Genomic DNA, 14,280 nt, shown 5'->3' with positions numbered 1-14,280 from the left:
GTCCTGGCTATGTTCTCCTGAGGTCCTGAGGCACAGTAGAGTCTATGCTAGTGATATGACTTCTGGTGGGGTCTTGGGCCATGTAGTTTGACCTCTGGAGAGTCCAGAGACTAAGGTCAACCACACAGGCATCTAGCCATGCAGATGTGATCAACCCCCCAGTTAATCCCTGGATGCCAAGGCTCAGGCCAGCTTCCCTGGCTGCTGATGGACCACACCATGGTCATACCTCACTGGGGGGATTCCACCCTGCTGGCATGCCTCTGCTAGGAGAGGAGAGCCCTAAGCTTGTACCTGGTGTCTCCTGGTCCCACCCTGGACTCTCTTCCGGTGCTGCTTTCAGTGTGTCTCCTTTTGCTGTAACAAACTATAACCTCAAGCATAACGGCTTTGCAGAGTTCTTTCTAGTGAGCCTGGGGGGGGGGGGTCTTGAGAACCCCTGAACACAAGTGCCCACTGACTCCATGGACATCCCCTGCACTTCAGCACCAGGCTTTAGCTCAGCCTCACCCGTGCTGCCAGTTCCAGTGTCCCTAGGCCCCAGGAGACACTCTCATCCACAAGAGCACCTCGCTGATTGAAGCCCAGGCTTCTGTGTGCACAGCCTCAGGAGTCAAAGGCAGTCCCCTTGGCTAACACCTGGTAGCATCCCAGGAGGCAACATCCTCAAAACCAGGAACATGCCAAGATCAAGGTGGTGTCCCTGGAACCAGGTAACATCCAGAAAGCAGGTAACAGCCCGGTAATCAGTTAGTGGCCATGGTGACAGATAATGTCCTGGGCCAGGTAACATCCTGGGACTCAGGTGATGTCCCAGCAACCAGATAACATCCTGGGTACCAGGTAATGTTCCAGATGTCAGGTACCATCCTGGGTATCAGATAACCTCCCAGGTAATATTCCAGGTACCAGGTGACATCCAGGTACCAGGTACCCACGTGGGTATCGGATACCATCCCAGGCACCAGGTACCCCTTGGTTACCAGGTAATGTCCCAGGCACCGGGTGACAGCAGCGCCCCAGGGGGCCTTACCTGCCCACGACCTCGATGTTGGAGATGGCGTAGAAGTACTTGTAGAGGTTCTCGCGCTGCACGTAGGTGCCGCCCAGCGCGGGGCGCAGCAGGCGCATGCGCAGGTCGGTGAGGGTGAAGAACTCCTTGAGGCCCTTGGCGCTCTCGAGCCGCGTGTACAGGTTGTCCATGTTGCGCAGGTCCGGGCCGGCGAAGATGGCGAAGCGGTCCCGCACCTCGAAGCGCACGTGCTTCTCCTTCTTGGAGCCCGCCCAGCGCGAGTACTCCTCGGTGCACAGCACGCGGTGGGCGCTGGAGGACGACATGTCGCGGGCGCGGCGGGCGGACATGCCGAAGGCCTCCATGCAGTCCTCGGCGTAGAACTGGTAGGGCTGCCACGTGCGCCCGTTGTCCAGGGACTTCTCCAGGACCATGACCGTGGGCCGGCCGTACTCGAAGGTCATCACCACGTCGTCCGTCAGCTCCACGCTCTTGTTCCACGACAGGGTGATGTTGGCCTCCAGCGGGCTGGGGTAGCGGCTCCACGTGATGCTCTGCCAGTAGGTGGCCAGCCCCTCCTCCTCCTGGTCGAACATGAGCCGCGGCGGGTGCGCCAGGTCGGGGTTGGAGGCGTCACACTCGTTGCTGCACAGGTAGGGGTTCTCCTGCGGGGTGGAGAGGAGGCCAGGGTGGGCGGGCTGCCAGGGCCTGGGAAGCCCCACAGCCAGCCCCTGCCGGTGCGCCCAGATGTCTGCCTGCCATCACAGAGCCTCTGGTTGGGCATCAGGAAGAGCCCAGCCCCACACCAATAACATAACATCAGGGAGACCGTCAGGGTGGAAAGACGCGGGGTGTTAGGCACTCTGTGCTCTCCGCTTAATTTTCTGCAACCTTAAAACTGCTCTAAAAAATAAGATCTATTAATTAAAAAAAAAAAAGAAAGAAAAAGAAAACAACCCACGGTCACTAACAACCGCACAGCGCCTCAGACCACTTACAGCCCTTTGATAAATATTTCAGGGGTCTGGTTTGCTCAGAGGCAAAATGGCTTGGATCTGAGTTAAAAACCTCTCACTGGCAAATGAGCCATTTGGCCCCCTGGGGGGGGGGGAGCGGATGCATCACCTTCTGAAGGGCTGACTCGGCACCCCTGCTGCCCCTGCTGGTGGCACTGCAGCCTGCCTCTGGCCACGGCTTTGATCCTCAGGAGTGGAGGACCGCTTCCCAGACAGCCCAGGGCCCCTTGGTGAGCAGGGCCAACCCAGGGGTTCACTGAGGCAGGATCCACAAAACTCTCTTTGACTAAAATAGATATGTCCTTGGTACCCCATGGTGGCATTGCCCACTCCACGTGGCCTGTCCCTGCTGATTCATGGGATCTGCACACTTTGAGGTACAAAGAACTCACCCTTGAGTCCACACTCACTGATCAGATGGGGAAACTGAGGCCCAGGGCAGGCAGGATGGGTGCCTCGGACCTGCTCCTGCCCTGCCTGGTGCCCGTCTTCCTCCTGCTCCTGCCCTGCACAGCTTCAGGGACCAACACTGCGGTGAGCTTACTGTCACCATGGCAGGTAGAGGGAACCTGCTCTGGCTGACACCTGTGACGAGGCCAGTCACAGCCCATCCTGCGCTGCGGTCCTGAATGAGGAGGCTGAGAGGCCCTGGGGGTGGCCGAGGCCAGGCCTGGTGATGAGAAGGCCGAGCGCTGGGGTGAGACAGGCCTGCCTGTGAGGGATGGCAGCCAGGGAGGGCACAAGTCCAGGGTAGACCGAGCGTTGTGCTGGTAGGAGGAGGAGCCCTGGGCAGACGCCCTGAGAGCTGCCCCAGCTCTGGGGCTGGCACAGTTTGCACCAGGCTCTGTGCTTTGCACCTCCCTATTCTGCTGCCCCCGCCCCCTGCCCTCTTAGGAGCTGACTTGTGTCTCCTCAAATCCACGTGTTGGTACCTCAGAACGGGACCATCTGGGGACAGAGTTTTTAAAGAGGCAATTGAATTAAATGAGGGGTGGGCCTCTCCAGCCGGATGGGTCTGTTTAAGAAGAGCAAGTGTGGGCACCCAGAAATACCAGGGCCCACAGAGACCAGGCCACCTGGGGGCCTCGGAGAGAGGCCTCAGGAGGAGCCAGCCTCCCGGCACCTTGACCCGGGACTTCAGCCCCCAGCACGGACACCTTTCTGTCTCCGAAGCCACTGGGCCTGTGGCACTTTTCACAGCAGCCCCTCCTGGGTGAACAAGAGGGGCGGGCAGAGGCTATCGCTGGGCCTCTTCCACAGCCGGGTTTCTCTGCCCGCTGGACCAGGGGCATGTGCTGGCCTGCAAGGTCCTCTCAACCCAGCCCTGAAGCTGTCCCCTGGCTCCCACGTCCCCTTACCTCAGGGCTTCTGCTTCTTGGCCACTGTCCCTTCTCCCTGTTTTCAGGGCCTTCCGGGTGGCCCTGCTTACCTGACTCAGTCCGTGAGCCAGTTCCCTCCCCTGGGACAGTGAAGCCTCCGTGAAGGGCCTGGACCTGGAAACTGCCCACTAGATTGTGGCTCCTGTTATTGTTATATTAATTAGCAATAGTAGCTAATTAATGACACGATGGTAACTGTAGTGATGCTAATGGTCTCATGTTGAGTGCCAGTGTTCCTGTTGACCCCAACGGCGGTGAGTCAGCCACACCTAGCCTCCCTGGTCCCTCTTCCATCCCCCTGACTTCCCGTCCCCTGCCCTGCCCATTATTTTGATGGTCCCTGGGGAGGGGGACATGGGACCCCTCAGAGCCCCTTCTGCTCCCGGCAGCCTGTCTGCCAAGGGAAGACTTGGAGCCAGCTCTGCCAGGAGATGGGGCTCCACCTGGCTGCCACCAATGTGCCTCTGTCCCAACCTGCAGGGCCCAGTGGCCCCCAGGAAGCAGATGGTCAGAACCTAATGAATCAGCCTGAGTGTTTACCAGCCCGCACCTGCTGCAGGGGGGCTCTGTCAACAGCCAGCAGGAGAAGTAAACCCAGGCGGTGGCCACCCCAGCCCTCCCTCTCCCTCTCCCTCTCCCATTTCTTCCTTTTCTTCCGCCTCCCTCCACCCTGAGGACTCAGAATTCCATTTCACCATTTAGGAGCATGGACTGTGTGTCCCAGAAAGGCCACGTCCACACAGAGCTCACCACCCTCACCCCAGACAGCACGGCTCATGCTCTGGCCCTCTTCCTGTCCTTCCCTGGGGGGGACGCAGGGATGGAGCTGCTGATGAGCCCAGTTTGCCCGAAGCCCCCTCCAAAAAAATGCAGTGACCCACTACATTTCCCATGTGACTTCCAGGGACCCACGGAGCCCCAGGTCCCCTGTTGGAGGCTGCAGCCCTAAGGAAACGGGCTCTGGGGTCTGAAAGCCCTGAGTTCTGACTCACTCGGCTCTATCCTTGGAGGCTGTGTGACCTTGAGAAAGTCACTTTACTTTTCTGAACCTGTTTCCTCCTCTGATATCATGTGAGATCGTAAGTATGAAAGATGGAGAAAATGCCTCCAAATGGTAGCAGTTGTTCTTAAGCAGCGGTTTCACACACATTAGCCCCAGGAGTCTCCCGGCAACCCCCAGGGAGGAGTCGTGAGGCTGCACCGTGCACCACCTTGGCAGCTGCAGACTAGAGGAGCCCAGCAGAGACGCCACATGGCTGGTCTGGTGCTTCCCACCGATCCGCACTGCATGTCCCCCCAGGAGGGCTGGTGCTATTGCTATGTCCACCTTATAGATGGAAAACTGGGTACACATGGGCCCCACATCACCTTCCTGGATGCCAGGGGACCCAACCTTGGGGAATCTTGGGGGAAACCCAGCCCTGGCCATCTGCAACTCTCCGTCTCTAGGGACAAGTTCCCTGAAATGCAAGGTAGAGCAGCCAGCCTGGACCAAGAGCACCAGGGAGCCAGGTGGGGACGAGTCTCCTACACAGACACTAAGCAGGAGATGTCTGGCACGAGATATTCTGTGGAGAGGCCATTTTATGTCAGGCGTTTGAAACCTCCGTCTCCTAAATGCTTTTGCTTTTATGCTATTTTCTGTGCAAAGGGTACAGCTGGAGTCAGATGCCAGGTTGTAAACACCGTAGACGAGCTGTAGGCACACACGTAATTGAATGGGAAGGTGAAGTGCAGCAGGGACAGAGGGAAGGGTGCCCTTGGGAAGTCCAGCTGCTGGAACCTCCAGGCCACTAACTAAGGAGCCCGTGGAGGGACAGCCACCAGAGTCGTGAAGAAGATAGCTCACCTCCCCTGCCCAGTGAGCTTCTGGGCTAGAGGGCTAGCTCCCGGGGGCAGCAGCCTCCTCCACTTCCGTTCCCACTGTGGCCCAGCTCCTGGCATCCCTTGGGCACTTGGGAGGTCTTGTGGGATGAATGGAAGTCCAATGAAGGCCATGACCTGGACCCCTCAGAGTTGCTGTAAGAATTACACCCGGTGCCATGTGGCAAGCCCCCTGGTGGCACTCAACAGCTGGTCTGGATGCAGGGAGGGCGCCATCACCGTGGTCTGGCCCTGTGGCTCCAACCAACAGGAAGACCGGCCACTTCTGCCATACGCCCTTGGAGCCCGCCCTGCCCAGAGCACCCCTTGGGAGTCACCCCACCCCCGCTCAGCCATCCTGAAGGCTGGAATCCTTTTATTTACATTCTACAAACAAGAAAAGGCTGAGAGACGTCCCGAGATCACGGAGCTCTGCAGCAGGACAAGAAGCCCCAGCTCTGAGACAAGTTGGGAAACTGTGCCCTTCACCCAAAAGGGAAAGGACGACACCGCCCCCAGCCCGTGCCACTCTCCCGAGACACAGGTTCCACCGGGGAGGCAGACAGCCCATCTCTTTGCCACCCAGGCATGTGGGCAGGCCTGGAACAGTTTAGCAGCTGACAGATTTTTTTTGAACCTGTCTGCCGAGTTGTCAACCTCACTGGGGGGCTGCAGGCAGCTGCTGTGTCCCAGGTGGGAGGCGAGAGATTGCCAAGCAGAGGCTCAGAGTGTGGGGTGCTGAGGGAGGAGGCTGAGCTCTGCTCTTACAAAATTTGGGGGCTCAGGGCGGAGCCAAGGTCAGGGAGGGAGTAGAAAGGCAGCAGTGCTAGCCCCACCCCCGCCATGGCTGCAGCTCCTGGAACTCTGGGGAGAATCTCTGCTGTCTTGGGCAACATGTAAACCAGCAAGCACCCTGCCCCCTGGGGTCATGGATGCAGGGGACTTCCCCTAACACCTTGTGTGACCTTGGGCCCAGCCTTGCCCCCTCTGTGCCTCAGTTTCCCCATTCATGAGATAAGTGGGAGTGGGTGACAGGTTTGACACAGACATCCTAAGTCTTAAATCCTGCTCGCTCCTGAGTCCCCACGCTGCTGGGCAGAAGGGCACGGAGACAAGCTCTCCTCCCCCAGGCTCCAGGGAGAAAGCCGGGGTGCCCGGGGAATTCTCCCTAACAAATTATTTCCTATTTAATGGTAAGAAAAGTTGCAGCGGGATAAATTATTAACAAAGCGGAAACGGAGATTCTACTGGGAGCAGCTTCTGACTGAGCCGCCTGCGTCTCTAACGGCTCTCCTCCCAGCCCCTCTCCGGCTCCCTCTCCTTCTCCTTCTGTGGTTTCATTGATCCCGGTCCCTCTTGCTCTCTCCGCCTCTAATTTCTTCCCCTTCCCCTTTCGGTTTCTCTTGGAGCGAAAGCCCTGGACAACAGCAAGGTCACCCTCCCTGCTCTCGTGAATCAGCGGAAAGTGGCCCGGAGCCGCGGCTGCCAGGGAGGTTTTCTTATTTTGTTGGAACAATCTTCCTCCCAGCCCAGATTCATCACTCAGGCAGGGGAAGGCGAGGGGGCCCATGGGAGGTGACTTCCGGGCCCCCTTCATCCCAGCCACGAGCCTCCAGAAGCCTCTGTGACTGCCTGCCTCCTGCAGCGGTCCCCAGACCCAGCCTCACAGGCATCCCATGGGCAAAGGTCCAGCTTGGACCGAGACATGAGCCACCTGCTGAACCTGCCGGGGCCTGATGTAGCTCAGTTCTCCAGAGCCCAGAACTGTAGGCGAGGACAGGGAGCACTGAGGCCTTTCGTGTCAACCCTAACTGAAGATCCTCCTCCTTCCAGAACCTTCCATGACTAGGCATGAATGTGAGGAGAGCAGGCACTGGCTCCCCTCCTCTGTGCCACCTTCCCCAGCACACCACCATATTTAACAGACATTTCCAAACACAGCAGGGAGGGCCCCTAACTGTAGCTCTCCTGGTGGTCCCCAGGGAGGACTGTGTGGTCCTGGAGGAGGCGGGAAGCAGCTGACTGAGATGACGTGGACACCCTAAGACCCCAGTCTGCTTTGGGAAGCCGTTTTGGCAGTGGGACAGAGATGCCTGGATCCTCCATCTTGCCCATCCCAACTTGGACGGCCCCAAAAGACCCCACCCCACCCACGAGCCTTTTGGAGCACCTGGGGGCACCCAGCTGCTCTGGCCAATGAGCTTCCCAGGAGACTGCAAGGTCCGAGGGCAAGGATGCAATGGGGACCCTGGGTGGGCATCCACTGCCCGCCCAGACACAACGCTAAGAATGGTTTCCTCCATCTGCTGAATAGCCGGAGGGGTGGGGCTGGGGTCTTGGCAAGGCTCTGGCTAGATAAGGGTTAATCTCTCCAGGAACTTAAAATTGTATTCTTAAAAAAAAAAAATGCATTCTGCTCTGCCCTGGGCATATGTGGATTCTTCCCACAGCCAGATTCCCAGGAATGTCTGGGATGGGAGGCTCTTCCCACTGAAGCGTGCCTGGCACGGAGCCCTGTGGCCCCCAGAGGCAACTCATTCTCTCCTGACCTTCGCTGGTACCACATAACCAACCAGACACACATGAGCCCCGGTCTCAGAGGGAATGGGCCCCTCATTTGCATACCCCCAGCTACAGAGAGCTCATTACCACAAAAGGCAGACAGCCCAAACTAGACTGCTCTGTTCCTAGAGAGTCTGGTGATCTATTTTGGCATGTGCTCCACATTTTCTTTGCTCTAGGCCCCCTTTCTTTTCTTTTCTGTTTTGGTCCTGTTTTCTGATTATGCTCTAAACATTTTCTAATTCATTAGAAGAAAGAGAGGGAGGTGGGGTGAACCCGAGCCCGAGCCCAGGCCTTCTGCAGCCCGGAGCTCTCTGATCCTCCACCGCGGCTTGCGCCCGCTTGCTCACCAGGGCTGTGGGAGTGCCAGCAGCCCCTCCTCCGCCTCTGCCCCTCCCTGCACACACAGGCTCAGCCCGCTCACCAGAAGCTGCCTGCCGGAGTGCCCAGCCTGGCACCGCGTGGTTGCTCTCCCTGCCCACCCCAGCCCACTCCAGTCACCACCTAAGCAGCCCAACGCTCCTATTCAGTACCTTTTAGAAAAGTAACTGCAAGGCAAGGAGGGGCAGAAAGAGGGAAGGAAGGGGGAGAGGGAGAAGGGAAGGAGAGAGGAGCAGGCAAGGCGGGGGGCGGGGGGGGGCAGGGCCAGAGAAAAGCCGCATCCAGAGCCACCGCTAAAGTGCATTATTGATTCGGGACTTAGAAAATGCTTAGAGGGTAGGAAAGCGTCCTGCTCTTTAAAAGCTTGTGCGAGGCGTGAGCTAGACACGGCAGAGTCCCAAAGAGGGCCCCGCTCTGCTGACATGAATATTTTATCAGGAGGAAAAAGCTGGAGGATGCCGGCAGTGGCAGGGCAAGGGACAGCAGCGGACCCTCCCCAGACCCCTGGCCTATTCGGGGTCCCCGGCCCGCCTCCTCCACAGAGCTGCTGGGACTTTCCTGCTGCAGAGTGGGCCAGAGGGCTCTGCCAGCTGGGCACAGCCTGGGTCGGCCAGGGCAGAAGACAGGGCTGACGAGACTTGGAGGGGGTTAGGCTGAGGCTGCACCCCAGGCAGCCCTGCTGGCGGTCATCCACTCTGCCCTGGCCCCACCCCTCTTGGGCCACCACCAGACCCCTCAGCCTGGGTCCCCACCCTTCTCAGCTGTCCCCAGGTGCCCCATGCAAAGCACCAACAAGGAGTCTCCAGTGCCTCTGCTGAGCCGGGGTTCCCTTCCCGGGTCCTGGCCTGCCCCCTCCCACCCACTTGCCTCTGGCCGCCTGCCTCCCTCCGGTCCAGCTGCTTCCTTTTAGACCCGCCCCCACCCACCCTGAGCTCTGAGGATGGGACAGGACTCTCCCTTCTGGAGGCTCCTCCCTTCCTCCTCTGCTCAACACCCCTCCCCGGGAAACACCCTTGGCCTCTGCAGGTGACTCCGCAGCCTCCACCAGTTTTTCCGGGTCTGCTTCCTTTCATGTCCGTGTTCCCTCCACACTGTGCTCTGGGAGGGCAGGGGGAGCCTGGTGCACACAGAGGGCTCAGTTAGGGTTTGCAATTGACGCCTCCTTAGTGGGTGCCTTCGGGTCCTGTGTACAAGGGTACAGCAGGTCTCAGGAGTGGACACAGCGCCAACATGGATGGGGACTGCCCAGGCAACAGATGCCAGTCAGGGCCCTCCAGGTTTCTTCCTGCTGCTCTCTGAGGAGCCAAGCAGTCATGCATGGCAGAGGAAAAGGGCAAAAAGTTGCTGGGCATGTCCCACGAGCACACCTGGGCAGGTGCAGGCTCTGGATGAAGCCCCGGTGGGGGTGGGGCAGTAGGGCGGGGCAATAAGGTTTCATTGATTTATATTCATTCACTTATTCATCAACTATTCATCATCTATTTCTGAACAAAGTCGCCCTGGAGAAGCAGCTTTTAGACCTGGCTGTCTGCCAAAGTACCTGAAGGGGAGAGGGAGACACTATTCCTGGACCCCAAAGCCGGAGATTCTGCTCCAGATTGAACACAGGCTAATCAACCAGTTAACCAGCCAGAGCCCAGGGAGGGGCCCAGATGTGCAGCGGGGTCTGGGAGGCTGGTGCAGTTGATGGGAAGAGGGCACCCGGCTGTCCTAGCTGTCCTGCTGTTAGCCTCCTCTTATAGTATAAGAGAGTGGAAGCCCCCAGAGGCCAGGCACTGACCTAACCTCACATTTCTGGTATCCTGGGCACTCTAACCCTGGTGGGAGCCCAGAGGGACTGCCCCTGGCTTGGTCCACCCAGGCCAGTGGGGGGATTTGGCTGGGTGGTCAGGAAGGCTCCCGGGGCAGTGGGGTTCAGCAAGGTGCAGCAGGCCAGGCATGGAGGGCCCCGCGGTGGAGGGTCAGAACACAGGCTGGGGGCGGGGCTGGGGCATGGCGGGGAGCAAAGGAGATAAGGCAGGGAATCCAGGGCTGTCGGGCCGCCCTGAGTGACAGTTGGCACCTCCAAAAGGCCCTAGCTCCAGCGGCAGCCTCCTCGCAGGAGGAGCAGTTAAGAACCTGGGTACAAGGGCCAGCGACTCCGGTCTGCCCCTCGTCTGACTGAGAGCCTGGGGTTCGGACACCAGGAAGGCTTCGAGAGCCAGGCAGGCAGAGGGACGCTCTCCCTCTCTGGACTTTGAATTTAAAACAAGATGCTTGAGGCTGGGAGGTGGGGGCCTCCATCAGTGGTTCTCAAACTTGGCTGCACAAGGACCACCTGGGGAGTTTTAATAAGTCTGGAGGCCCCCCTAGGGCCTGCTGCTGCTGGGCTGGGGGGCAGCCTGGGCAGGGGGCATGATGGACCCCCGTGGAGGCCATCTGCCGCCCACTGAGCCCAGCTCCAGGGATGAGGAGGCCCCGCCTCCTCCAGTGCCACTGGTCCCAGCTGCCCACCTGAGGTTGGGCCCTTCAGGAAGACCACCCAAGGGTGAGGAGGTGTGGGACGGGTCACTCTGAAACCCCCTCCCCGTCCTGCTGTGGAGACACCTTGACCCCCGCAGTGGCGCCAGGGCAGACTCCCTGGGGAGCCCCCCCCCCACAGACCACCAGGGACCCCCTGCGGCAGGTCCTGTGCATGGACTGACTATGGCCACCCTCGAGGCTGCGGTGCACCCAGAGGTGAGGCTGCTCCCTCGAGGACCCCAAGGGGGGCAAGGGTCCACCTCAGAGTGGCCAGTGACAGCCCTCAGCCCTGTGTCCTATCCTCCTTGTCCCTCGCCCCCGTCCCAGGCCACCAACCCCCAGGAAGCCAGTGTGAGAGGGTAGGGGCTTCCCGGTGCCAGGCAGATGCCAGGCACCCCTCTGGCTACTCCCCCATCCTCTATTTTTAGGTCCATTATCGTCCACTGTCGGTGTAGTTTCCCCCACCCCTTCCCCAGAAAAACAGCTCGGGTTCCTCCCGGCAAGCCGTGGAGCCTCCCCGGAGCTGGCGCGTGGGAGCGTGCGCCTGCCAAACAGACATGAAATCAGTGAATTATCAAATAAGTGGATTAGCAGACTCCACCACGGCTCAAAGGGCAGGGGGCGGGGAAGTGCCAGCATTGCTCCTCCCTGACCCCCTTCCTCCTGGCTGACAGGGACAGGGTGCTCACCTAGCGCAGGGCAATAGCCACCTCCATCTATCGGGCACATGCTGAGGTGTCACAGGGATTCACATCAGCAATGCAACCTGGCCAGGGGGTAGGGGCTGGTCTAAGCAGCCCAGGCTGGAGATGCCAACATCCTATACTTAGAAGCTGTGTGACCGGGGGCCAGTGGCTTAACCTCTCTCAATCTGAGACCACTCATTCCAAACTGGCGTTCATTTAAAGCTTTCTGTGAGAATTCAATGAGCCACTTTAGGTTAAGTGCTTAGTATACACTTGGCATGCAATAAATGTTAGCTGCTGCTGCTCCCAAGAATAAGAGGGTGTGGAATCAAGAAAATTTTCAGACAATGGGGACCAGTCAGTAACAAGAAGACAAACCTTAACTACTCTGAGCTTGAAAGCCCCCAGAGGCCAGGATCCTCTGGCTGGATGGCTGACCACAGGCTCTCCAGGTGGACTGGGCGGTCTGGGAAGTCCCCACAAGTGTTTGCAACCTCGTGTGCAGGTGCAGGGGTGAGCCTTTGCATGGATGAGTGCGGGTGCTATTCCAGGAAGAGTGGCGCGTCTTCTCAGAAGGGCCTGTGACCCCTAAAGTCGCGAGCCTCCTGCACTGGGGTTCTGCTACTGAGGCAAGCTGGCCTCCTGCCTTTGGCCCCCCGGGTCTTCCTGGGTGTCAGCAGGTATTGTTTTCTGCTTTTCTCTCTCTCGCTCCTTGAGCAGCAGAATCCAGAAATCCAGAAAAGAGGGGCTCTGAGGTCGACACACAGGCAGGGAATCTTCACCCCAAAGGGGGAGAGCCTTGGGTGAGGCCACTCAGCTCCTGGCGGCCAGTGCAGAGGGGAGCCCCGTCCCCCTGGAGGCCGCAGGGTGGTGCCAGGTGCACAGCTGTTGGCAAAGGTGCCAGTTGGTGCTGGCGGGCCAGGGGACAGGGCAGAGACAAGGTGCCCTCTGGACAGCTGGCTTCTCCTGCTGTCACCTGCCTTTGGCTGCTCTGGACTCCTAAGGGAAGGGACGCTCCAGAGCCTGCAGTTCCACAGTGGACCCATTCGCTCTCTGCAGCCTGGTGGCCAAGGGCTCCACGTGGCCCATGGGAGCTCCCGGGACACCCGCGGCCGTCATACTGGCCTCCCCGTCACCTTTTGCCCAACAGCAGACGTCAGTTCCCGCGGAGAGGACGAGGCTGGACGAGGCTGGACGAGGCTCACTGCTCTGATTTCCCTGGCCAGCCCTTGGAGTCAAGTGGACAAATGACTTGGGCAGCAGAAAGGAGCGGAACAGGAGGCTGAGGAGGCCCTAAGGACTCAAGACAGAGTGCTCGGGAGGAGGCGGGTCCTGGCAGAGCGGCTGCAGGACTTTCACAGGGGCGGGGCAGCTCTAGAAACCTCTAGGTTTGGATCTGGAGGGACCGTCATCATGGGGAGTTCAGCTCCTTCCAACCCAGGAGGCCCCTGTGTGGTGCCTACCATCAAGGCCGCCATTCAGACTCTCAGTCATAGAACCAGGTAGGGTGGGACAGTGGTCAGGGCCCTGGGGACATATCCTGGCTTTGGCTGTGCAATCCAGGCCTCCCTTTCCTCATCTGCAGCACTGTATTAGCTGTTGGTCTTGGTGAGAAGACAAAAGGCCACAACACGGGGCACACGGGAAAGGCTCCAACACGTGGCTATAGAAGGTGCCCTCCCCAGGCTCCAGCTCTCCAAGCTCCCGCTGCCCACACGCCACCCAGACCCGGTTGCAGACCATGGGGAATGCATCTTTGCAGCCATTGCTGAGATACCCACCACCACCTTGTCCCACCTCACCCTGGACCCTGCCACCTGTCACAGAACATTCTCTCCTTGTCACCTTCATGGTGCTGCCACCAAGGGGGACCATGGTTTACAGATGGGCTGGGAAAGGGACTCTTGGTCCCCTTGGGCTTGCAAGAGCCAGCTCCAAGCATGTCTCCACTGAAAGGTGACAAGATGGCCCGAAAGAGAATGTGTTAACCTCACCCACCTTGCAGGAGCAGGTGCAGCACCCCAGTGGCCACAGCTGACCTCTAGGCACATATCCCATGTCCCCCCACCGATGCCACCATGAGAAGTCAAATCTAGGGCACGAGTGGATGGATGGGGGCTTGGTGTGAGATGCCTCCTGTCCCTAGGCTCCACTCACTCCTGGGGAGCCCAGGGCTATGCTGGGGCCGCTGGGCCTCGCTGCTCCCTCTTGGGGGCTGAAGGAAGTCACTCTGGGCTGTTTCCTGGGAGGAATGGGAGGCCCTGACTCCACCCCTCGGTGCCTTTGCTCTGTGCTCCCAGGAGCCTACAGAAGGCCACCTGTGGCCAGGTCCAGGTCCCACTTCCCCCTGGGCAGCCAGCTCCATTTCCATGAGCTCACAAATATTGGGGTCCCTGGTCTTAGGCAATCTCTAGGACCGCCCCTAAGCTGCACTCTGTTTGAGAGGAGGGACAAGAGGCATGAGGTCAGCACCTACCACGTCCAGTACTTTCTGCATGGCCAGGGGGCAGGTACAGAGTCTGGCACTGCGGGGACACGAGGGGCACAGGTGGAAGCTGGGGAGAGAGTTGGAGACCAGAGGGGAGTCACAGCATCCCACCCCAGTGGCCCTCCTTTGAGGGTCAGTCAGTATCTCAGCCTAAAAGGTAAACCAGGGAAAGGCAGGAGAGGAAAAGGGGGGGGGGGTCGTGGGAGTGTTTGGCTCCCTGCCCCCGGCCCTCAGGCCTCGCCACAGCACAGTCACTACCTGCCTGGGATCCGAGTTGGAACCTCAATGCCACACCTCAGTCCTGGAGTCTCAGTTTCCGCATCTGTGAAGTGGGCACAGGAGGATAGCAGTAGCTTCTCCCAGGCGGGATATCTGGGAGGGTTTGATGAAG

General features: G+C 59.3%; 1 protein-coding gene across 3 annotated transcripts in view; it reads right to left on the bottom strand.

Annotated features, from left to right (window-relative positions):
- Ntng2 (netrin G2) overlaps positions 1 to 14,280 on the bottom strand; it is a 52,894-nt gene that overhangs the window by 31,590 nt on the left and 7,024 nt on the right. For all 3 annotated transcript variants that reach the window (XM_026395514.2, XM_026395515.2, XM_026395516.2), the window contains exon 2: positions 1,034 to 1,677. In XM_026395514.2, the coding sequence (XP_026251299.2) occupies positions 1,034 to 1,677 (644 nt within the window). The remainder of the gene's footprint in view (positions 1 to 1,033; positions 1,678 to 14,280) is intronic.

Source organism: Urocitellus parryii, chromosome 4, assembly GCF_045843805.1.
Source record: "Urocitellus parryii isolate mUroPar1 chromosome 4, mUroPar1.hap1, whole genome shotgun sequence".
Lineage (NCBI taxonomy): Eukaryota > Metazoa > Chordata > Mammalia > Rodentia > Sciuridae > Urocitellus > Urocitellus parryii.
The sequence above is the reverse complement of the archived record's forward strand: the minus strand, read 5'-3'. Positions and strand labels throughout refer to the sequence as shown.